Source organism: Gracilinanus agilis, chromosome 5, assembly GCF_016433145.1.
Source record: "Gracilinanus agilis isolate LMUSP501 chromosome 5, AgileGrace, whole genome shotgun sequence".
NCBI classification, from domain to species: Eukaryota; Metazoa; Chordata; class Mammalia; order Didelphimorphia; family Didelphidae; genus Gracilinanus; species Gracilinanus agilis.
In genome coordinates this window covers 251,006,760-251,032,480 of record NC_058134.1, presented here as the reverse complement: position 1 = coordinate 251,032,480, position 25,721 = coordinate 251,006,760, and the positions used below count along the sequence as shown (strand labels likewise).

General features: G+C 36.2%; 1 protein-coding gene across 1 annotated transcript in view; it reads left to right on the top strand.

The window, feature by feature from the left end:
• The window catches only part of TMTC2 (transmembrane O-mannosyltransferase targeting cadherins 2), a 539,622-nt gene that overhangs the window by 200,315 nt on the left and 313,586 nt on the right, over positions 1 to 25,721 (top strand). The window contains exon 2 of the mRNA XM_044679175.1: positions 504 to 1,074. Coding sequence (XP_044535110.1) covers positions 504 to 1,074 — 571 coding nt within the window. The remainder of the gene's footprint in view (positions 1 to 503; positions 1,075 to 25,721) is intronic.

Sequence of the window (25,721 nt, the reverse complement as noted above, 5' to 3'; positions counted from 1 at the left end):
AGATAGATTTGAAGTCAGGGGACTTGGGTTCAGATCCCTCCTGCTGATATTTTCTTGGTAAAGTCATTCATATGTCTGGCCCTCATTTTGTGTAAAATAAGGGATTTGGATTAGAAGATCACCAAGGTCTCTTCTACAATAAGGTATAAGCAAATGATAAGATTTAATATTTTTCTACTTTAAGGGTAATCACATTTCAACATGGAATAAAACTCTTAGTGAAATGAATAAATGCTTAATTATGAAATATCAGTTATCATTAATCCCCAGGGGAAGAGTATCTCGGGAGATTTTGTGGTACTCCTAAAATCAGTTAACGGGGTTTGAGAAGCCACCTTTGTTTATATTCATCCTATTTAGCCAGAGTGCTGCTAAGAAACATCATGTCATATAGCACATAGCATCGGGACTAAGAGAATGATATAACGATATCACTGCTTTTTTCCCCACTTAAAATGTATTTTATTTTTAATTCTATTTTAAAAAATAATTTTGTTTTTTAGCCGAGCTATCAAGACTAATCAGGATCTTCTCCCAGAAACGCCATGGACCCACATATTCTACAATGATTTTTGGGGGACTCTTCTTACCCATAGTGGCAGCCACAAGTCCTATAGGCCACTCTGTACCCTTTCTTTCCGTTTTAATCACGCCATTGGAGGCTTGAACCCTTGGAGCTACCATCTCGTCAATGTTCTGCTGCACGCAGCAGTCACCGGGCTCTTCACCAGCTTCTCCAAGATCCTCCTTGGCGATGGACACTGGACCTTTATTGCTGGCCTCATGTTCGCCTCCCACCCGATTCACACCGAAGCAGTGGCCGGCATCGTGGGGAGGGCTGACGTGGGAGCCAGCTTCTTCTTCCTGCTCTCCCTGCTGTGTTACGTGAAGCACTGTTCCACGAGAGGCTCCACGTCGAGCTCCTGGGGCTGGTTCCTGGGGACAGGACTCTGCGCGGGCTGCAGCATGTTGTGGAAGGAGCAAGGTGTGACTGTGCTGGCCGTGTCAGCGGTTTACGATGTCTTTGTCTTTCACAGACTGAAAATGGATCAGATCATACCTTCTATTTACAAAGTAAGTGAGCGCCGGCTCTTGGGGCATTGGCTTATTGAGGGATGTAATTGATGGGTCATCTACCAGATTAGGGATGGGTATATCTGGAGCTCTTCAAATGGGATATAAAAAAATACTAAAGATTTCTCTTTTTTTTATTATAAGGAAGTGAAAGGATTATTCCAGAACTTTCAATAGGAGACTCGGTTTTATTCACTAATTGCTTTAATTTTGTTCCACTGAGCTCAAATTTACTCACTCATTTTTTTGACTTAGATTGGGAAAACCACCTGTTTCTATTCATCTTATGGTGAACATATTTTATATTTATTTAGTCCTTAAAAGGGCTAAACAAATCTGGAATGTTATTTTACATTTGTCCTATTATTAATACAAATTGAGGGTTTGTGACTTCTCATTTGCCTCCAAATGGAGACATCATTTAATATTAGATGGAGTCTGGCTTGAAATATTCTCTGGTTGTGTGACCCTGGGTAAGTCACTTAACCCCATTGTCTAGCCTTTACTGCTGTTCTGCCTTGGAACTAATACACAGTATTGATTGTAAGAAGGAAGGTAGGGGTCTTAAAAAAAGATATCTGCTAAATCACAGATTGTATTTTGCACTAATAGAGGACATTTTCACACTGTTAATGCCTCAAAATGAAAAAGTCCAGTATTCATGTCCCACTCCTCAATCCTCTTCTTTTATCATAAAAAAAAACCACAATGAAGGCACCTACCAGTCATACATGTTGGGAATACTTCTACAATATCTGGTCAGAGAAAGCTAAGAGGAAGACTCCATCCTTTTCCTGCTAGAGAACTAGATCCCCCCTTTTGTGTTGTGTCTCTCCCCCTTAGACTGTAAGCTCCCTGAGGGCAGGGAATGTCTTTCTTTTCACTATCTCTAGCACTTAGCAAAATGCCTGACACATAGTAGGTGTTTAGTAAATATTTATTGGATTGGATTAGATTCTACTGCTCTGATGGGCTTGATGAATATTAAGTAGATGCTGGATCCTGATAGTTGTGAACCTCCCATTAATATTTCAGGTACAACTGGGTTGTAAAAGCCAGTTATGGATCAAAACTTTAAAGTTTTCAATTTGCCTTTTATATATATGGTCATATTTGAATCACAACACCCGAATGAGATAACCCACATTCCAGATTACAGAATCTGAGCATAAATGTGACTTGCCCAACATCGTATAATAAATGTCCAAGATGGAATTCCAGTTGAAGTTTTCCTGAATCTAAGTTTGGTAGTGTGACAGGATGGCATCAAATGACTGGAGTAATGGCCCTAGAGTCAAGAAAACTGAAGTTTCCCTCTGGCTTCTGACACCTTTTGGGTATGGGACTCTAGGTAAATCACTTAATCTGGGCAACTCTTCCCAGGTGTCCATGGCTATTCTGTAGCACGCAAAGTTTTAGACTTGTTGATGGTCTGTGTTGGTAGAGTTTCCAAGTGTGGACAAAACATGATTCTCCTTTTTCTTAGCTCTGGTCACAAAGGATGGGAAGTCACAATTGGAAGTACCTGTAGCCATTAGCTTAAATTAGAAATAGCTTAATATTTCCCTTTCTTTTTTCCCAAGATACCTTCAAATGAAGTACAACTTCATAAGTCTTGTGAGTCTTTGGCTACTATGCTTACTCTTTGACTGTACATATTGATTAATTTTCTCTAAAGGTGTGGGAGAATTTGACCAAGCACTCAGACCAGAACAAATTCTCCTTTGCCCCGAGTTTCAGTACAGTCTGACATTTGGCAGATGTTTTCAAACTCTAGTCATGTTTTAGGTAAACTTACTCCACCCCCTTCCCACCCTCCATGGAGACCCGAATAGGGAATTAAGGTTCTGGAAGAATGCCCTGAGAAAGCTGGCATTTGATTGGTGTTGGGGAAGCTGACATTCTTTCCTGCCCAAATTTTGAGGTTCACTTGAAAGTAAAATGGAAAAAAAATCAAAAAGGAAGAAAGGAATTGGAGGGGGAAAATCTGAAGTGTAAAAAATCAAAATTGCTAATTTTTCCACCTACCAGGTACAATAATCACTTATATGTTCCTGCTCTGTGGGGAAGCATTACCTTTTTAGCTGGAGCTCAAATATCAAGTATTTAATGAAGTTATTTGGTGATTTCCATGAAATGCTGAGATTTTATAAGAAAACCCTGGCTGAAATGCAAGGACTATAAACAACATGTCTTTTGTAATACCACATCTTAATTTTAAATCTTTCTTATGAATAGATTCTAGGAGAGATTTTTTCCCTCCTTTCAACTACTATCACCAGGAAACTGAACAGCCATTATGTGTATGGGGCACTGTGTTTGGTTCTGAGGATGTGAAAAGCTCTAAGACATGGGCATTGTATTGCATGCCCTCCAGGAGCATTGCAGTCAAATTGAGGAGACAGGATCAAGGTGGAGAGGCAAATGGATAGGTATCTAAGGTAACATATGGTAGCTACCAGATGAGAGGCAGGAAAAACCCCAACAGTTCAGATACAGATGTTGCTCCCTAAGAAGAAATTTGTTCCGCTAAATTTCTGGTTTAACAACTGGTAACTTGGGAAATGAATTTGATGAATGCTACTTCTAGATTTATAATATTTAGGCTGACTATAGAAGAGTCTCCAGTTATGAAGAAACCATTTCCTTTAGAGAGAATGGTGATTCTAAGGATAATAATAATTATAAGTGTGATGATTGTAATTATCATTGTAAGAATGGCAAAGATTTCTATTGTTTTTCAAGACTCACAAACCCTGAGAAACTATAGGAATCCTGTGAGGTATTTACTATTATTATTTTCATTTAACAAATGAAAAATATATTGAGAGCAGTTAAATGACTTGCTCAGGTTAATGATAAAAAAAGCAGTCTTTCCATACTTCCAAGTCAGACTATCTATCCTTAGATCACGTAGATGTTTGGAAATGAATTCCATAGCTCTTTGTCATAAATTAGGTAGTTGTAGCAGTTAAGGGCTGCTAGGTGGCATAATGGACAGAAAACTGAGCCCAGAATCAAGAAGACCCGTCTTTGTGAGTTCAAATCCAGCCTCAGACATTTTCTAGCTATGTGATCCTGGGCGAGTCACTTAATCCTGTTTGCCTCAGTTTCCTTCTCTGTAAAATGAGCTGGAAAAGGAAATGGCAAACTACTCTAATATCTTTGCCAAGAAAATCCCAAATGGAGTCATGAAGAGTCAGATATGACCAAAAAATAACTGAACCACAACAGCAGGGAAGGATGAACTAACAACTAGTCATAGTGTAGTAGACAGAACATTTAACTAGGCATCTGGAAATTGAAATTGATGTCAACTAGCTGTATGAATTTTAACTTCAAATTCTTAACTACCTCGTGTGTATAATAAATCAAGGAGAGCTACATGATTCCTATTTGTCCTTGCAGCTCTAATATCTTGTGATTCTTGTTGCTTACACATATGGATTAGTAGTTACTGTACTGCGTTGTAGGATTCTGTTTAAGTTGCATATAAAAGTCATAGAGAATCTTTTCCCATAACTTAATTACATGATCCCTTTCAGCCTCATATAAATGAAATTTTAAATCGTGTTTCTTTTACGTAAGTTGTGACACACAGAAATTATAAGAGACCTTCCTTAAAATCCAGGCTTGAAAAGCAATCACCTCTGTTACACACTCAATAGTCACCAAGTTTTTGCTTTAAGGCTTCCAAGATGGAGTGTGGGAAGGAGCACACCAACTTACAACATAGCCTATTCTATTGCTAGATCCTTTTCCCCCCCGCTCCATTCACTCAGTACCATTTTTAAGTATTTACTGTGCCAGACACTTTGTTAAACTCTCGTGACATAAAGACAAAATGAAATAGTTCCTGCCCTCAAGAAACTTGAATTCCATTAAAATCATGATTGAAATCCTTTCCTTCTCTCAAGATTGTATCTACCTCTCTTCATCTTCCAAGTTCTACTTTCTGGGCTAAGCAGTTAATCAGACAATAAGCATTAAAGTTTATTATTTCCCATTGTGTTAAACACAGAAGATACCAATGCACACAGAGAAAAATAATCCCTGCCCTCAAAGACATTATATTAAGAGGTTATATTTTAATGTGAGATGACAACACATTAAAAAGGGAGCTGAAAAATCAGGGAGAGTTGGAGAAAGAGGTACCTGGGTGGGGGGGAAGCATGGTAGTTAAGTCTAAAAAATGAGGGATGGCTGTTCTAGGACCCCTCTTTAAAATGGAGGCTCCCAGAAGATTTTAACAGTGGGAGAAACAGCTCATAGTAAAATGTGTTTTTTTCCCCATGCAATAATCCTTTGAAAACTGATAGCTTTTAAATTTCATCTCCAGGGTAAATATCCCATTTCTTTTAATGCTTACATGAAATCAGAGGCTGATCTGTGCTTTCTACCTTTCCCTGTAAACTCTTCAGCTTATCAATGTCATTCCTAAAACATTATACATAAAGGTGGCCACCATACAATCTGATTTGAGTAAAGGAGAATATGGTGGAATTAATTCTTCCTTAGTCTTTAACATTATTCCTTTTTAAAAGTAAACTGATGTCAAATAAGTTCCTTTATTTTTGGTTGAGATTGTATCACAGCCTACTAATACTGAGTCTGCAGTCTAGTGCCTGTCTCCCCCATCTTTTTTAGGCAAAATATTGTCTTGTCATGCCTTTTCAATGTTGTGCCAGATTCAGTTAGATGGCTCAGTGGATAGAGTGCCAGGCCTGGAGATGGGAAGTCCTAAGTTCAAATCTGACCTCAGATATTTCCTAGATGTGAGACCCTGGGCAAGTCATTTAACCTCAATTGCCTAACATTTCACTCTCCTGCCTTGGACCCAGTACTTAGTATCAATTCTAACACAAGGTTAAGGGTTTGAAAAATTAATTTAAAAAAATCTTGTGCCAAAAAACTGATCTTAAAAAATAACAATTTATTCACTTTTTTTTTCATTTTTTGGGGGACTGGGGAAGGGGACAGGAGCTGTGATTTCATTACAATAGAGAGTTTCCTGTGAAGAATCATTCTGTACCTTAATAAATACAGAGAGTTTTCTCAGTTACTGAGATCATAGCTTGGATAGGATGATAGACACTGTCAGTGTGGGTCAAAGGCAGGGCCTGAAACACAGGGATCCTTCCTCTGAGTTACTCTCTAGTTACTCTATCATCCTGTTTCTCAGCTCATTTCCATATTCTTCTTTATTTCACTTTCTTTCAAATGACTGTATGCTTTTAGGTGACTAGAAATATCTGATCTTATCTCTTTTCCTCCTCATTAACCTCATTTCCTCTCTGCTTATTCATGTTTGCCCCTTTTCTCTGAAACTTTTGCACTTTCCTAATGGAGGAAATTCCTGATGAATCCACCCGCTTCACATTTTCTAGGGAAATTTCATAGGGAATTTCCATATTCAGTTAAATTTGTAGGGTCCAGAGAGATTAAAAGCAGGGATAAAAGAAAGATATCGATAAGGGGAAATGGGGAGGTAGCTTCTTCTATGCTTTCAATGATCAGCTCTCTCCAGATAACTCTTAGATTCATTTATTCAGCCCTAAGCTCCAGGCTTGTCATCTACTGACTCTAGACATCTCAGACTCAAAGTGTCCAAAGTAGAATTCAATAGCTTTTCTCTCAAATGCTGCTATCTTCTGACCTTCTCTATTCCTGTCAATGGGACCACCATTGTTGTAGTCTTTCTGGTTCACAAACCTGGTGTCATCCTTAGTTCTGTACTGGAACTCATGTATATAATCTTCTGCCAAGTCCTGCTCACACTCACTCTCTCTGTATCTGTCTCTGTCTGTGTCTCTCTCCTTCTCTCTGTTTCTCTCTCTGTCTCTCTGTCTCTGTCCGTGTCTCTCTCTGTCTGTGTCTCTCTCTNAGTGGCTTAAAAGTCTTTTGTAGGACCTTTTCAATCCTAGGAAAATGAATCATAACATTTGGCTATATTATCATTTAGCTCTTTGCTATAGTGATCTTTGTTTCTAGACAAAATCAATTTCTCTATTCCTATTAAAGCCAATATAATTCCAATATAATAATATTTATATTATATAATGTTATATATTATAATATAATGCAATCTAATCTAATCTAATAATATAATACAATATAATAATAAAGTGATTATAATATTTATATTATATAATGTAACATTATGATACACTAATGTAATATAATCTAATATAACATTAGATTTCCCATATAATGATAAAGTGATAATAATATTTATAATATATAATGTAAACTATATATTATAATATAACACAATATAATCCAATATAATAACATAAATCAATATAATAATAAAGTGATTATAATATTTATAACATTTAATATTATATTATAATAATGTAATATAATCCATATAATAATAGAATTCCAATTTAATAATAAGGTGATTATATTTATACTATATGATATGACATTATAATATAATAATGTAGTATAATCCAATATAACATTAGAATTCCAATATAATAATAGTGATATTAATATTTATAATATATAACGTGACATTATATATTATGATATAATAACACAATATAATCCAATATAATATAATTCAATGCAATAATAAAGTGATTATAATATTTGTAACATACAATACTATATTATAATAATATAATATGATAATAAATTGATTATAATATTTCTAATATATGATATTATATTATAATACAATAATGTTATATAATCCAATATAATAATATAATTCCAATATAATAAAGTGATAAAAATATGTATGTATTATTTTAAGGCTTACAATGCTTTATACATATCTTAAATTGATTTGCCCTCCCCCCCAAATCTGAGATTAGGTGCTATCATTATCCCCATTGTACAGATGAGAAAACTGAAGGAGAAAGAAGTTAAGCAATTTATCCAGGACATAGCTATTATGTGTTGGAACTGAATTTGAACTCAGATTTTTCTGACTCCAGTGCTCTGTGCATGATGGCATCACCTAGCTGCTTAAATACAGTTGGGTGTCCCAATGGTTAAATTAGCTATGGAGAATATGGAAGATTGAAGGATTCCAGCCAGACCCAAACCCTTGCATTGCTCCTCAAGCTTAGAGCTCTCAGTTTACTTAGGTCAACAATGACTGACTTTCCCACAATTCTCATTTGAAACTTCTTTTACGGTAGTTTTGAAATTTTCACCCTTGTAGAAATTATAATTTTTAAAATCTCATGGTGTCTTGTTGATTCTTAGGGATTATAAACTCAAATGAACTCAAGATTTTGTTGATATGACTATTCCAGGGATCAATATTACAATGCATCTAGCCCTTGTGTCAAATAATCTGTATCTCCAAGGAGTTGTCATTTAAAAGGCTGAAAATCCCAAAATGAAAAAAGTCAATTTGTTATGTAAAATAATGTAGAGAAGTCACATAATGCAGACATGTAGGATTAATTACTTATATAATGTATAATATAATAATCAATATATTTTAAAATTCTATCAGTGTATGGGGAGATGTGAATGGGGAGAAATACAGACTTGATTTCTCTGGTATGAGAAATACATCCCATTGATGGAGACGAGCAACTGTCCTACAACTGATATAGAAAAATGCTCTTGCTGTTTCTTGCACAAGGCTCCATGACCAATCTGTGAGGGAAGTGATTGTTAAACCTTAGACTTCCAGTTTTTGAGTGTGATTGTCTTTTTACCTGACCATTCTGCTTTTCACCATCAAAGATGGTGTTTATGGCTTGTTTGTTTAGAGCAGTGGTTCCCAAACTTTTTTGGTCTACCGCCCCCTTTCCAGAAAACATATTACTTAGCCCCCTGGAAATTAATTTTTTAAAAAATTTAATGGCAATTAATAGGAAAGATAAATGTCCTGTGGCCATCACCACTCTCCTGGATCTCTGCAGCACCCACCAGGGGGCAGTAGCACCCACTTTGGGAATCACTGGTTTGGAGAAATCATAGCAGATGGAACTCTGGGCTTAGAATAAAAAAAGACTCACCTTCCTGAGTTCAAATTTGACCTACTACCCTCAATAATTGTGTGTGATGTGAGCAGTCATTTAAATCTATTTACCTCAATTTCCACATCTGTAAAATGAACTGGGGAAGGAAAGGGCAAATCACTCCAATATCTTTGCTAAGAAAACCCTAAATTGGGGCATATAAAGAGTCAGACATATCTGAAAAATGATTGAAACACAAGAACTCTTAGAAGGGGAAACTCCTACCAAGGCAGCTCTGCACATTTTCCGTGACATTGCTTCATAGAGTTATCTGGAATACTGCAACATTAAAGGATCATGCAAGAAGGAAAAAAGGTCAAAAACATTTATATGGGACTTACTTTGTTCCATACATTGCATTAAGCCTCATCAGAATGTATTAGAAATGGGTTGTCAAAGATAATCAAACAGAATTAGTTGTAATTTTTTTAAAGTAGGATTTTCCATGAAGAACTATGTGAATTTTTAATACATATATTATCTAATCTATGATATTTTATTATATTTAATTTGCAATATGTTATAATTTTTATAGGAGCTCATACCAATTTGAGCAAAAATAATAACAAAGCCATTCAACATTCATTTTTCTGGATATTATATATATATATCCATTTGAAAAGCTGAGAACCTTTGTATTTGCCATTTCCCCCTCAAATATGTTTCCCTCCTTCCCCTACCTGGAAAGTCATTCTTTCTAAGAAAGAATGAGAAAGGAAGACAGGAGGAAAAAATGGAGCTCAGAAAATTAAGCAACGTATTTGTTGGGTATAACAATATAAAAATTTTTCCATGCCCATAGTCCTCTATCTCTGCAAAAAAAGGGAGGGAGGGAGGTACATTTTCTCCTCTTTGTGGCCATGATGGATCATTATAATTATTCAGTTTCACTTTCTTATCTTTAATTTCGTTTTATCTCTTTTTTTTCCCTCTTCTCTATTTTCTGTCTTCATTATGTCTATTGCCTTTGGCTTTTTGCTTGCTTCACTTTGCATCTGTCTATTACATGTCCTCCTAGACTTCTTTGTATTCTTCACACTCATTGTTTTTTATGTCACACTAATATTGCATTACATCCTTGTGCTGAAATAGGTTTAGCTATTCTGAAATGGGTGAATAACTAGTATAGAGGGTTTTTTTTTTAAATGTTAGGCTAGTCAAGTAAAAGTCTCTATATGGAATCAAAACTTTTCCTATAAATACCGTCATAAAATTTGAAGTTTAGTCTTGGGTTATGGGCATTAGAGAAAATAGTGTCAGAAAGAGATGGGAAAATGATCTTCTTTCACACGAATATTTACCACTTTTTAGTGTGCCTTAAATTGCTTTCCCTTGCTCTAGTTTTTAAATAGAGAGGAAACGAGGGGAAAAAAAGCAAATCTTAAATGCACTTAGGCCTGCCTTGCAAATAAATACTCCGCTTTTATCAGCCCACAAACGTTTTTTACAAGTCTTCCTTGACCCCAGGAGGTACACAGGTAATAAAATAAGTGAAATCAGCATTCTTCATTATTCACCCAACATCAATCATTGTTTGCCCCGGGGCTATTCGAAAGACTTATTTAACATCTGTTAACAGTTTTATTATGAAAACATCTTTTTTTCTTTATTAGCCTCATAATCACTTATTCAATTACAGGTGAAAAAGAAAATTTCAAAGCCATTGAACACTTTTCACATTAGCTCAAGGTAAAACTCATGTAAGGATCTCATTTTCAGGGTTTGAGGGTTTTTTCCAAAGGATGGTCTGTATTTTGCTCTGGGGTTCTGCCAAGTTGTATATTTTCCCTGCATATTCCTTTATTTAAAATTAAATTGTACAGGTAACATCACAGAGAAACTAAATGAAGGAACGAGGAACAGAGAGTGAAGAAGAATGACTACTTCACTAAATTAGTCATCTTACCTAGAAATAGACTCTCCTTGGATTGCTAAGGAAGATGTGGATAATGGAGGCTGTCTATGATGAAGGAAGCTTACTTTTTCCTTTAGTATCACATGAGTTTAGATTCCAGAGATGCATAATTCCTTTATTCCTCTTAGTCTAAGAAATTATTTCTGCAGGCCTTTTAGTCTTCGATTTATCATACATTTTGAATGGTTGGGGAGATGGGTTTTCTTTACCTCTGAATACTTTATGGCTCATAGTCTTCATTCTTGTGTGTTAGAAAGTTCCAAATGTTTGAGAGATGGTATAAAATAATTTCTTTGGTGAATGAATGTGCAACTAGCTTCTTTAGATGGCATGTAGACAGAATATTGTAGCCTATCCCTAATACTTCTCATTGCTGATTGTTCCATAAATTGTGGTATATTTGTACATTTTGACTTTTTTGCACTCAAAAAATTTTCCATGCCACTTAAGGCCACATCCGAGAGTTCTAAATGGCTTTATTATTTTGTGTTTCCTCAGTTTACCTTGACTGTTCAGCTCCCAACATAGCAAGAACTGAATTTTATTATAGTTTTTTAAAAATCATTTTTTTGAATTTTAAAACTAATACACTATCAAATTTCTTAATGATGACCACAAGATTCCAAGTTGAGATTTTTTTTTTGTGTTGTTGTGCCATTATATTTGATGATGTTGACTATTACATTAGTAATTCTGCATTTTCAAGGTAAGTCTTTTAGGGGCTTGGTAATTATTTTTAATTTATTGTTTTTAATGCCTTTTGCTTTTCATCACATTAATTTTCTAGCAAATCTCCTCCCTATTCAAGGAAGAAAAATGTTAAACAAAATTGACTAACAAAGTTGCTATTTTTGATAGTCTATGCACTAATTAAATCTTCCTAGGTATTTTGTCTATTGTTCAAATAAATTTTTTAGGCTTAGTTTATAGAATCTAAGAACTACAATACAATTCTATCCATATTGCTACTTACATAAGAAAATAAAAATAGCAATAAAATGTTTAAATACTCTCTGTAGTAGATTAAGCAAAGAAATTGAATTTGAAGCATGATTTAAAGGAACGAACATTCCCAGACACAAGTACTTTTACTAGAATTAAATTCCCATCATTCATTATGCCAACTTTGATGCTTGCTTAGGGTTCTTTAACCAGGATTTATCACTTTTACCTTTTCTAGAAGACTTTTTAAACTTAAGATTCCCTTCATTATGTGTCTAAATATTACCTTTTTGAAGGCCGAAGGAATGAGTTGCCTTTTACTGATTACTAAAGTTAACTCTCCAGAGCCCAAGGACCAGGAATGTAGCCTTGCTTTACATGGTGGTTTCCATTTTGTGACTTGTATCCCTAATTCATTTTCTGCTGAGACAATTTTCTTAATAGGATTTAGAGATGCTTAGATGTGAGCATCCCCTCTCATTTTATATTAGAGGAAATATTTCGTTCTCTTCTCTTATATGGATAATGGGGCTTTTTTTCCCTTTTCTTCATCCTGACACTTAAATTATTATTCAAAGATAGTGGAACAACGTTACACAGTAAATTCCTCATGGCTGTCTGTATTAGTCTATCCTCAGAGTATTCTGCTCTAGAGGCTCAGAGAGAATATGAGTAGATTTGTTGAAGTGCTTCTGAAAAAATACAATATTAAGTGAAGAAGGTTGTGATCGTTCCACATGGCATGTGTACATTCTGTTATTTTTGAATTCCTCAAAGTTCAAGGGACTCTACTCTGCGGACTCTACTTTGTTTCCAATGGAAATGGGGAAAGTCGAATGCTGATCCATACCTAGAGAAAAATCTGTGTGGGGCTTCCTTATGTGATAAGGTCAAGGTCTAGTGAATTGAGAAGACTCAATATTGAGGAACATATCATTCTTCAATTAAAAATATTGAGTATTAAATGATAGTATATTACTCTAAATTCTTACTTAGGGAGACCCAAAAGTGTCTTGTTTTTTCATCTTCATCAAACTGCTCAAATTCATATAGGCTTGTTTAAACCACAGTTCACTGTTGTACACTCTTAATGACAGGGAACCATAATGAAAAAGTCCCTTTAATAGTACAGAACAAAGTGCTTCCTCAGCATCAAATCTCAGCTAGTTAATTCTAAATTCAATCAGTGAAAATGACACCCAAATTAGCCTTTGTTATTATTAAATAATAAGCACTATTTGAATCGCTTTTGCTATTTGCCTCACATTATGTGCCTGGCCTGCTTATTACCTCATCGTATTCAATTTCCCATATCTTACTTCCTTAAAGGAGTCCCTTTCTTTAACTAGGGAGCCATCATTATCAGGTTACTTAGCTTTCAGCTAGCCTTTTATGAGTTTTTCCTCTTGCTAAAGTAGGCTGCAAAATTTCCAAAATCTTGCTTTGTTGCCTAGTAGTCAAGGTCATTTCTCAAACACCAGAAACAATTATATTTTTAAGAAAATGGTGACTTTTCCAGTGAAGTGCTAATGGTCTTCAGGTATCGACATACAGGTCTGAGTCCAAGAATTTGGAATCAAATCATATGTCCATTTTAATTTCTTTTTAAATGAAAAGGACAATAAAAAATACAACAATGCAGCAACTATTTGTACTTTAAGTCGATTTATTGGTACGTTCAGGACAGCATTGATAAGCTATAGTTTTGGGTTAATTTTTTTTTTTTTTGCACAATCCCCCCCTCCAAAAAATGAAACAAAACAAGCTCTCCCTCTCCCCTAAAATAAAAGAAAACAGATTTCAACCTTATTGAACTCAGGTTTCTTTTCCTAAAAATGGTAGTAACCAGATCACCTCTGTAATAGTATGCAGCAGTCTGTGATTATGTGATGGCAGAAAGGTTGACATGTCCTTGTTCGCTGAGTTTCTGTCTATAGCTCTGCAGTACCCAGATGGCTCCTATATGCTCTGTTGGTCTGATTATAACTCTGACCATCAAGGAAAATGGCATAGAATCTGTATTTAATACATGTCTCTTCCACTAATTATGAGCCTCTTTTGTGGCTTGGGGATATAGTCAGTGTTTCAGTTCCAAAGGAATCCTTTTCCATGTATTTATTGTTTGAATTCCAGGCAATCAAATAAGTAAGCTGTGATCGGGCTCCTCCTTTCCCCCCACCCCGTGTTGCTATTTGGCTGCCGTTTGATCTCGGAGAGTTGATTGTAATGAGCCTGTCACATGTGGTCATCATTCTTTACCTAAGATTAATCTAAGAGTCATAGAAGACTGCAGAACAACAATTAGCCAAATGAAAAGGAGCTTTTTGCATTGATTCAATGACTCATCTCATTATTGGAAAGGAGTGAGTTGGGAACTTATCCAGAATAACCATTGGGATATTTATAAACATAGCTAGATACAAACCAATTACATCGACTCCAGAGACCTTGATCATATGTGGCATCCATTATAGACTTGCATTGTGGAGCATTAAGTCAGGAGGAATCTCTACAACCATGGAACCTTGGGAAACCACGCCACCGTTCCATGGAACTCGTGAGCCTGCAAGAGTCACGGTGCCTTAACAGTAATGGTGTTTTCCATTGAATTGAAGAAGGACTTTCATCCTTGTGAACTGCTTTGCATACAATATTTGTCTTGCTTCTCTCGACATTCCTTTGAGATAGATTCTGTAATTATTATTTTTATTATTAATTATTATATGTTTTGCACCATTTGAATGGACGTGATATCTCTTTCAAGTGGGTGGTTATTCCTGCCCCTGACATAGATCATCCTCTCTCCAATCCATGTAATTCTTGTCATCATCTCCCAAAAACTTCATAGAAGGGGAGGGGATATAGCCAACATATTGGATAACTTCCTTTAGTTACCTGGCACCATGAATGTAATGGGGTATGGTAGCTATTAGTGTCTCCTTTTCAAACTACATGATCAGACCAATTTGAAAAAAAAAACAACAACCATACTTTCTCTCTTTGAATTAATACTGTACATTGGTTCCAAGGCAGAAGAGTGGTAAGGGCTAGGCAATAGGGGTTAAGTGATTTGCCTAGAGTCACAGAGCTAAGAAATGTCTGAGGTCAGATTTGAACCCAGGATCTCCTGTCTTTCGACCTGGCTCTCAATGCACTGAGCCACTTAGCTGCCTCCAAAGACCACTTCTTTATCTAGTCAGATCTCATGTTTCTGATCGCAGGATCAAAGATTTAGAGCTTGGGGACAATTCAAAACCATCTTTTCCAACCTCATCATTTTACAATAGAGGAGAGTGAGGATTATGGAGGTTGTAACTTGCCCAGAATCACATCAGAGTTGGTATTTGAACTCAGGTCAATTGATTCCAGAGGCAATACACTTTCTACTGTACCTTACTGATGCTATCCTTGGGGCAACAAGAGAAAGAATTGATCTTTTAATTAGATTGGGAGAAAGAATGAATTTTAATTTGTAGTTTATTGATATCTGTTAAAACATGTCCTGTCACCATATGAATTACACAGATGGACATTCTTCTTCCTAAAACATAAGTAGCATATAGGGTTAACTGGGTATAATATTAAATATTATAATCTAATACCAACATATAATACTAAATATAATAATTAAGACAACCCCTTTTAATATTATAATTAAGGCAGCACCTTTTATCCCTTTTCCAAAACTCAAACTATAAAGGAAGGGTTCTGTATGTGCCTCGAGTTTTCTCTCTGGAACAGAACATTTCAAATCTGCAGAAAAGAGAATTTTTTTTAAAGTTCGTCTGTCTTTCAGAAGCAGTTGTTTATAATGTATACTTTTTTTGTGCTCAAGTTTTCTCATTAAAATTATATGCAATGACTTCTTTCTAGGTCAAATTATAATGTAAATATTTTGAAAGGTAAGGAGGAAATATGATGCAGTAGAAAGAGTTCTAGATTTGAAGCCAGGAGACTTGGTTCTCTATTGTGGTTCTGCAACTTTCCATTTTCGAATTACATGAATTGTATGACATGATCTTTCATCAGCTGAAGTAGGGTCTGAGAAAAATAAAGCATGGGCTTTGACTAAAGCAATTAATTTCTGTGGATCTACTCTGCAGAGTTAAAGAGATGGGCTTGATAGCCTCCAACGTTCCTTTCCTCTCTAAATCTGTGACCCCAAGAGCCCTAATAACTGTCTCAGAAGGCACTGATTTTAGACACTTGGTACTTGACTAATCTTTTGGGGGTCTTAGAGGTATGATAGTAACAAATAGACCTGGGGACTTTCAGCTTGTTTAGCCTTCATTCAGTGGATCCTTTTCCTTTTAAAAACAAAAACGACAATTTAATTGGATGGATAAAGGATGTGGGATTCTATGAGTACATCAACAAGTATTGTATTAGAATCTACTAATATGTCCAACACAGTGTGGATTGCCTCAGAAGCTCAAACCCACCCCCTCCTCAAAGTAGTCACCCTAAAATTCTGTTGAGCAGTGTTGTAAGAGTTCCACTCTTAAAATAAGAAATTATACGTTTTCTTTGCATTTTTAGGGATAAGGACAGAGACCAGAGCTGTGAGTTCATTGGTTTTGGGAAATGGTTTTGGGAACACTTGAGTGAGGGAATTCTGTCTATCAATGCAGTTCAGTCAACTGTCTATCCTTTAAGTGCCTGCCTACTTAGCAGGGGCAGATAGGTGGCACAGCAGATAGAGAGAGCATCAGGTCTGGAGTGGGGAAGATCTAAGTTCAAAACTGACCTCAGACACTTACCAGCTATTTGACCTGAGGCAAGTCACTTAACCCTGCTTACCTCAGTTTCCTCATCCGTAAAAATGAGCTGGAGAAGGAAATGGCAAACCACTCCAGTCTATCTCTGCCAAGAAAACCAAAAATGAGGTCACACAGAGTCAGACCCAATTGAAAAGACTGAACAGCAATAACTACTTACCCAGGACTAAGCCAAGTTTTTTGTTTGTTTATTTGTTTCAAACTAATAATCTTAGAGTTGACTAGAGCAGTGGTGACAAATTCAAATAGAAATGGAGCCACTTAACAGAAGAAAACCCCAACATATTAGCATTATCTTTTGTATTTTGAGTTCTTTTGTAAATGCTTACCAATTATATAGTTTTCATTCCTGCAGTTTCCTCTTCCCAATATTGCTTATATATTTTCTCCTAGCTTTGTTTTCTAGAAATGAGATTAGGTGAACTTCAGGAAAACTAAGGTCCCTTCCAGCCCCAAATCTAGATTCTGTGATTCTAGGACTTTTAGAGTTGGCAAAAAGCAAAATGAGCTCCCTCAATAGATAATGTTTTTTTCAAATAGATAATGGGTTTTGCCTACAAAGAGGCCATTAAATAGAAGCTGGACAACCATTTGCCAAGTATATTATAGCGAAGATCCCTTTTATATGTGGGTCAGACTAGAGAGCCCTTGGAATTTACTTGGGTGGTTTCCTTCTTTTTTCTCTTCTATCATTGACAAATAAGATTAATCTGTTTGCTTGTCACTATCACTGAGCTCTTTGCCTGGCACTTTGTTTTGGGTTAATGAATGCTCATTAGTTGATTAAGACTATTGGAAGTGGAGGTGGTCCATGTTTGGTATTACTGTATCAAAGATGGCAGGGGAAAGAGGTAGATGGAGTTACATTTTTCAGCTCAGCAGATATCAGAAATCATCATTGCTGGACCTGGAGACTACTTTCTCAGATTCCAGGACAAAAGCCACCATGGCTCCCCTACTCATCAGTGAGGTTAAGGGTCAGCTAGGTAGCATCAGAGAGCTCGGCCTGGAGACGGGAGATCTTGGGTTCAAATTTAGCCTCAGACACTTCCTAGGTGTGTGACAATTGCCTAGCTCTCACCAAAGTTCTTTCTCAGAATAGATACTAAGACAGAAGGTTAGGATTTTTAAAAAAAATCAATGAGGATTTTGGAAAACTGACTGAGATCCCCAAATTTGTACTCTCCGAGTGAATACTAAATAGGTGGAAAACCTGATTTAGAAATTGATAATGATCTTGGGATTATATGTACATTAGGGGTGAATTATCAGGGAAGGAGCAATTGTAGAAATGCCAATTGAAAATGGGTTGGCTGATGAAGAAAGGGCTGGATTTAAATTGTCAAAGCAGCAGCCTAAAGTTGCTTGTGCTCAGACAAGATAATTTATGGTATTCAAGTCTCCCACACTTTGTAGTGTAATCTTCTACACACATGTACTCTAGTCCGTATTTTTCAAAGGGGCAAGGAGAAGGGAAATCCCATTCTGGATATTTGACTCATTTCCATACACAACAGTCATTACCTATGAGATAGAAAGAAAAAAAACACCCTAAAAATGGAAATAAAATACAGATCTATTCAATTGAACAAGTATTTCTTAAGTGCCTACTATGTGCAGCAATATGCTGAGGGATAAAGAAATAAGCAAGATGACATTCCAGAGCCTCATCGAGTTAACATGTAGTAGAGGAGATAAAAAATATGCACGCAAATAATCATAAATTCAAAATAGAATGTGATGAGTGCCCAGGAGAGCTACACAACATGATGAGATTTTCCAGGAAGGAGAAATTACCTCTAGAGTTTCACTGCATTTCAAAAATGTTGAAAAAACTCCTTTCTTACCATATTTCCATCACGGCTCCTATAGTCTTTGCAGCAGAAAGCACTGTAATCATAGCAAACACTCACAGAAAAATACTAATACCCTAAATACAATGTGAAAACAGAAAAGTATGATCCAGAGGGTAATCTCTTTGAGACTAAGGGCTTTGTCTTCTTATTTGTATTCCTTCCACCTCCAAAGGACACCCACTTCAGTACATATTTTTTACTGAACATGAGGTGATGGGAATTTGGTATTCAGAGTTACCTATTACATTGGGCTTTAGGGGTTTATTGTATCCACTGACTGCGGAGCCTAATCAGACTTGAAAGATGAATGGTTTATACGTGGCTTAAGATTGGACTTACTAGATTTGCTTCTTAAGCTCCCTCCCTCCTTTTTTTTAAAAATCTATGATGTTCCTCAAAAGCATGCATGGAAAATTCATTGCATTATCCTCCTATTGAAATGTTGGATTTGACTTCAAATTGCCAGCTGCAGAATTGGGACTAATTAAACACAATAGTAAATTTTCATGCTCTAGACCAGTGATGGGCAAACTACAGCCCCGCGGGCCAGATGAGGCCCCCTGAAATGTTCTATCTGGCTGTAAGACATTATTCCTAATCTGACAAATACAATAAGTGGGATATAATACAATGCAACTTCGACAGAGTTGCCTTAGAAACAGACTGACAGATGAGCATTTCCTTTCCTTTGGCCCCTTCTTTACAAAGTTTGCCCATCACTGCTCTAGATGGTAGGTTCCTAACTATATAAGAGAGTAAAATTTTTATAACTGACAGATTAGTGGCACTCATGTTTTAGCTTCTCTACTAGATCTTAACTCACTGGGGTCCTGGAACTTCATTTTATCTATTCTGTATCCCTGAGCATATTGCTGTACTTAGTAGGTACTTAGTAAATACTTGTTCAGTTTATCAAAACTGAATTTATCCCTTTTTTGAGGGAGGGAGATGTCAGCTAGATTGTTACCCAACAAAAAATTGAATTCTATTTCAATCTTCATTAGAAATATACTGGTGAGCTATATGGCTCATTGGATAGAGAGCCAGACCTGGAGATGGAAGTTTGATGGGTTCAAATCTGGCCTCAACGACTTCCTAACTATGTGACCCTGGGCAAGTCACTATACTTCAGTTGCCTGGTCCTTAATATTCTTTTGACTTGGAACCAATATTCCATGTGAATTCTAACATAGAAGTAAGAATTTTAAAGTGAGAGAAAAAAGAAAAATATTGGTGAAATGAATTTATAACTAGGCAATAATTGCAATGAAAAGTAAATTTTTTGTGGGTATGTTCACATTAGGTAGACATAATAATATTGGTTTTCTTCCCACCCCTGCAAATTGTAAAGACTGTTATTGTTGACATTTGAATGGTGGAGAAAAGGCATAATTAATGGTGATGGCCAGAACGTTACCTCAAGTGCTGCTACTATAGGAAAATGGGAAATGCTGCGTTCCTGAAATGGGCCAGAAGTTGTTGTCCTAACAGTCTTGTACTCATCTGAACTTCTGGAAGTGAGATGGAGAAAAGGCTGATGTGGGAGGGAGAGGGACAATGGAAGAAGGGCTTGATTGACCCTTTGAGTAAATTTTCTCTTTTGGTGCTTGCTTGTATTGTTGAATGATGAAAAAACAAACCCAAACCCTTCAATCTCTTAGCATGAAATTCAAGAAGCATTTAGCTTGCTATGTGCAAAGCACTAGGGAAGGCAGAAAGATGCATCAGGTATGTCTTGTCCTCAGGGAAAATTTCAAATCTGTAAGACTTCCAGAATCCAAATGTTAGAAGGTTCCTCAGAGCTGGACCAACTTGTTTCATTCACATTTAACCAAAAATCCTTTCTAAAACATCCCCAGCACATGGTTACCTAGACTGTACCTGAGGACTTTTGGTTGAAGGTCTGAACTCAAAGAGTTGTCATCCATGGTTCCATGTAAGTTTGAAAGGATGTCTCCACTAATATCCTGGAGACATCTCCATGTCTTCATCTTGTTGAACGTTTTAATCAATGACTTAGATAAAACACAGATGGCATACTTTTCCAATGTGTAGATGACACAAAGCTAGGATCATGGATGACAACCAGGAAGCCAAAAGGTCTGTTTGGGCTAGAAATTTATACTGGCAGACATTTTCTAACTTTGTCATCCTGAACCCTAAATTCCCAGCCTTTGCCACTCTTCTGCCTTGGATCTGATACTTAGGCATGATTCTGAGACAGAAGTTAAAGGTTTAAAAAAATGTGAATAAACTATGTGCTGTAAATCTGCCAGTCAATGTTAGCCAATAAGCTTTTTTTAAGCACCTTCTGTATCATAGACATTGTATTAAGTACCTGAATGGTATTGAAATTTTAGGGTATATTGAGAGATAGAGTTTCTTGGAATAAAGACCGGATAGTCCTGATATTGTTTTTCTTGGTCTGAACACATCTAGAATTATAATGTTTAGTTTGGAGCCCTGCTTTTGCAAAAAGGACAGCAATAAACAAGAGACCATTGGCATATAGTAAGCACTTAACAAAATTCTTTTTCATTCATTTAATCATCCATCCATCCATCCATCCATCCATCGAATGGATAATCTTAGAGCTACTTGAAAGAACTAGAGATGCTCAGCATAGGGAAGGAAAGACTCGTGGGGGTGTGTTAGTTGTCCTCAGGGATTTTGAAGGGATTTCTGGTTTGATTTAAGAGGGCAGACCCAGAAGCGATAGAATGAAGTTGTTATGAGGCAAATTGACCCTTGATGTAAAGAAAAACTTCCTAATAATGAGAGTAACCTGAGTGGAATAGGCATTTCAGGCGGGTAGTAAGATTTTCTCATACCGGAAAATTTTTAGACAAAACCTGAATGAACAGGGAATGGATTAAGTAGAGGTGGGAATTGGAGTCAATTTTTTACTTCAAACTAAGGTTGATTGCTTTGTTCCTTACCTCTTAAAGTAACTTATTTCTCCTTCAAGTGCTGTATCCTGTCTCCTTGTCCTGATAGGTATTTAAGGTGACTTTTTTCATTATCTCTGAAAAATAAGTATAGTCAACTCCTGATTATTTGAATTGCAGTTTATCAGAGGGACTTCCAGTTTTTCAATTTTAATCGGTATATTTAAGTAAAATAACTGTAGATGGAAAGGGGGGGGCACACCAAATAACTATTTTCCTCCCCAATACAGGTAAGGTGTGAACATCAGATATAGAGAGGAAGATTAAAGTGCATTTTCATTAGCTTTGCATCAGTTTGATTGTTATTATTGTCTATATTCTTTTTTTAAATCCTTACCTTTCATCTTGGAATCAATACAATGTATTGATTCCAAGTCAGAAGAGTGGTAAGGGCTAGGCAAGGGGGGTTAAATGACTTGTCCAGGGTCACATAGTTAGGAAGTATCTGAGGCCAGATCTGAACCTAGGACCTTCTGTCTCTGGGCCTGGCTTTCAAATCACTGAGCCATCTAGCTGCCCTTTCTATCTTTAAAAATAGGGGGAACAGGGAAGAATTCTAAGCAAGCGGTAGAGTGGGGAGCTTTTCTTTTGTTCAGTAAATTAGTACTGATGTCTTTTGACTTTATACTACTATTTTCTCCTATATATTTTCTTAATGTCCACCCAATTGACTTCTCAGAGAGCCATACTTTATAACAGAGAATGAAAAGGGAAGAAAAAGGGGTTCAGGAAACCTAAATGACATCTAATTTTTTGATTTTTTTTGTGATGTCCTATAGCCATAATCCCCCCACCCATTGCACACACACTTATGCAGAAAAAGGTAAAGTTGGCTTCTAAGGTATCTTGGGGAACTTTTTTCTTTTCTTTTTTCCCCTAAATGCATTTTTTATTGCTAGTTTAAAAAAAAATTAACTGCTTTTTCCTTACCAAGAAAGAACTGTCCCTTATAACTGAGAATCTTTTAAAGAAAAAAAGGAGAAAAATATGAGCAAAACAATGTGTGGGTGTCTCTATATGTACATATATATGTATCTACCTGTCCATATCCAAATATGTAAAGATTCTCAATATTTTGCACACTCATGTGTCTCCAACCTCTGAAAAAGCGTAGGGGTGTCTGTTTTCTTGTGTTGCTTTTTCAAGGTCCTTTGTGCTGTAGTTTTGCAAAGTTCACTTTGATAAAGTTATGGTTGTGTGCTTTCCATTCACGTTGTTATAATCATTGTGTATATTGTTTTTGAGGTTCTGTTTGCTTTTCTTTGTATCACTTTATCTAAATCTTTTCATGCTTCTCTGTATTCATCACATTGGTTGATTCTTTGGATGAGACATTTGTCAATTTCTTAGTATAGTGCCTGGCACACAGTAGGTGCTCAATGAATGCTTATTTCCTTCTTCCCTGCCCCTTTCCTTCTAATATCACAAAAATATTCCATAAAAATTATGCCCACAATTTATTTAGCCATTCTGTGACTAATTTGTGTCTCTTTGCTTTATGATTCTTCCCTCCACAAAAAGTCCTGTCATACATATTTGGGTCTGTATGGGAACTTGGTTCTCAATAACCTCCTTGGATTGTATGCCTAGTAAGAGAATCTCTGTGTCAAAGGTTATGTAGAATTTTTTTTAATGGAAGCAAAATGACAATTTCCTTTTATTTTGAAGGAAATTATCATATCATCTCCTTTGTTTAAAAAAATCATATCTTTTATTTCAAGGGGGTAAATATATATTTTTCCTGGTAAAATTAAACATCCTCAATACACAGTCATCCAAACTTCTCCTGAAGACTTTTGGTTCATTGCCTGAACTCAAAGAGTTGATATTCATGCCTCCATGTAAGCTTGAAAGGATGCCTCTACTAATGTCCCAGAGATCTTGGCTTGTCTCCATTTTGTTTTAACATTTTAATTATTGCCCTGGATAAGACATAAATGGCAACCTTTTCAAACTTGCAGATGACACAAAATTAGCTTTACTTAATTTTAGGTATATTTTATTTTTAAATACACAAATGGGTCTGGGATCTCATTGGTGTGGATATTGCTTCTAAAATGCAGATTGCAACCTATCTATGCCTGCCCATTCTGTGTGACGCTTGGTCTTCTGCTCCATCAAATTCACTGCATTGTAGCTAGCCAATATATTCCTCAACCTCCCTATTTTCTGTCGCCCCATCGAGAGGATACCAATGGAGCTTATTGGTCATGTCTTTCTCTTTGCTTTTTGTCCTCCTTCTCCTCTTTTTCCCCACTCCCCCTCTCTCCTTCTCTTGCATGTTTCTTCTTTATAATTCTTAGTCATGGGTTGCAGATTATTCACATACACTATGTCAACTGGCTTCTGGGTGATACCCATTTTCGATTCTAAGACTAATACAATTTTTATATGCCAATAAATTTTAATGTTGACTTGGGCAAATTGTATCCATTATGAAAACCGAATCTATTTGGCCCAGTAAACGCTGGCATGACTAATAATGAAAAATATGTGTATGAGCGTGTGTGTGTGTGTGTTTGGTCATAATGGAATATGACATAAAATAATAGTTGAGATGTATTACAGTAAAAGGTAGCACAGTAGGTAAGTACTTTTTTTCATTGAGTCACTGCACATTTGGTCTTGGATTCTAATTAGTTTATAAATAGTCTCTCCTTTGCTCTCAGTTTTTATGGTATATACATGAACAAAACTGAGCATGATAAGTAGACTCTGGGCAACAAATTCACTCAAAATCATAATAAAAAAGCAAACTGCAGATACAAATTCCCACTAAAGGCAATATGAATAATCAGGGGGCAGTTTCCAAGAATAACTCACTCTAGAAGTTCCTAACAGCTGTAAAAATACACCTTCACTGCAATTTAGCCAGTGATTGAAAAGGACTTGAATTTTTCCCTTTTATAAATTAGCAAGGAAAGATTTATTGTCCATAACTACTCATCAGAAGGGGGCATGGTTATATTCTGTTTTCCCTAAAGAAGACTGGTAGAACCATTAGAGAAATCAGGCTTGATCCACTTTAAGAAAACAGAGAAGTAGGTTTGATTTCATTTATTTGTGTTTTAAAACATGTGTCTTCTCCCTAGGTATATGGTGATGCCTTGAGTATAACATTTATTTCCTTCTTTAAAGTCCCAGGAAGGAAATATTTGAATTGACATGTTTTAAAAGGAAGGGGGAAAGAAGTATGTTCCACATAGTGGAAACAGTGCTCAGTTTGGAGGTAGGAAAACCTGTGTTCATCGCCTGCTGAAGGTGCTTATTGACTTAGTGACTCAGGTCCAGTCACATAACTTCCCTTAACCTCAGTTTCCTGAACTGTGAATGTGGATAATACCAGGATTTCCTTCATGGTATTGTGGGAGTTATGTAAGAGAGGGTATGTAAAATACTCTGCAAACTTTATATATAAACATGAATTCTTCTTTTCCCCTTTCTGTCCTTTCTATTTGTCTTTTACCTTTTTTTCTCTTCTCCTTTCCTCCTTGTTTCCTTCTCTTTCCTTTTCATTTTACCTCTCTCATGTACACATGGGCCTCTCCTTTAATATGAGCCAACTGAATCAGCCTCAATGAGACATATTTTGGGCAATTCAAAATGATATGATGGATAAAGCACTGGACTTGGAATCTAGAATGCTTGAATTCAAAGACTGTCTATTTTCTACATTGCTGTGGGAAAATTAGTTTAATCTCTCTGGGCATCAATATCCTCATCTATAAAATGGGGCAAATTAGATCACTTGTCCCTAACTCACAGTGTGATTATGAGGATATTTAATTGTCATTAATGTAAAAAATATTGCACATCTTAGAACTTATTTAAGTGTCATCTTTGCTGCCAGAACCAATGGAATCATTGCCTCAGAATTCAGATTAGTTAGACAAATACATTTAGCTAAAGAGAATATCCATCTTTCTTTGATTTTAAAACCTATTATGGGAGCCTGAAACAAAAGAAGATATTAAAAAGATTATTGAGAGTTTATTTTTTTCTTCTTCCCATCTCTCCTTATCCACTGGGAAAAAGGAAAGAAAAGAAATACAGAACCTTTAATTATGTAACTATGAGGATTCTTCCTCCCTTTCCCTCTCCCTCTCCCCCTCCCTCTTCCCCTCCCTCCCTCCTTTCCTTCCTTCCTTCCTTCCTTCCTTCCTTCCTTCCTTCCTTCCTTCCTTCCTTCCTTCCTTCCTTCCTTCCTTCCTTCCTTC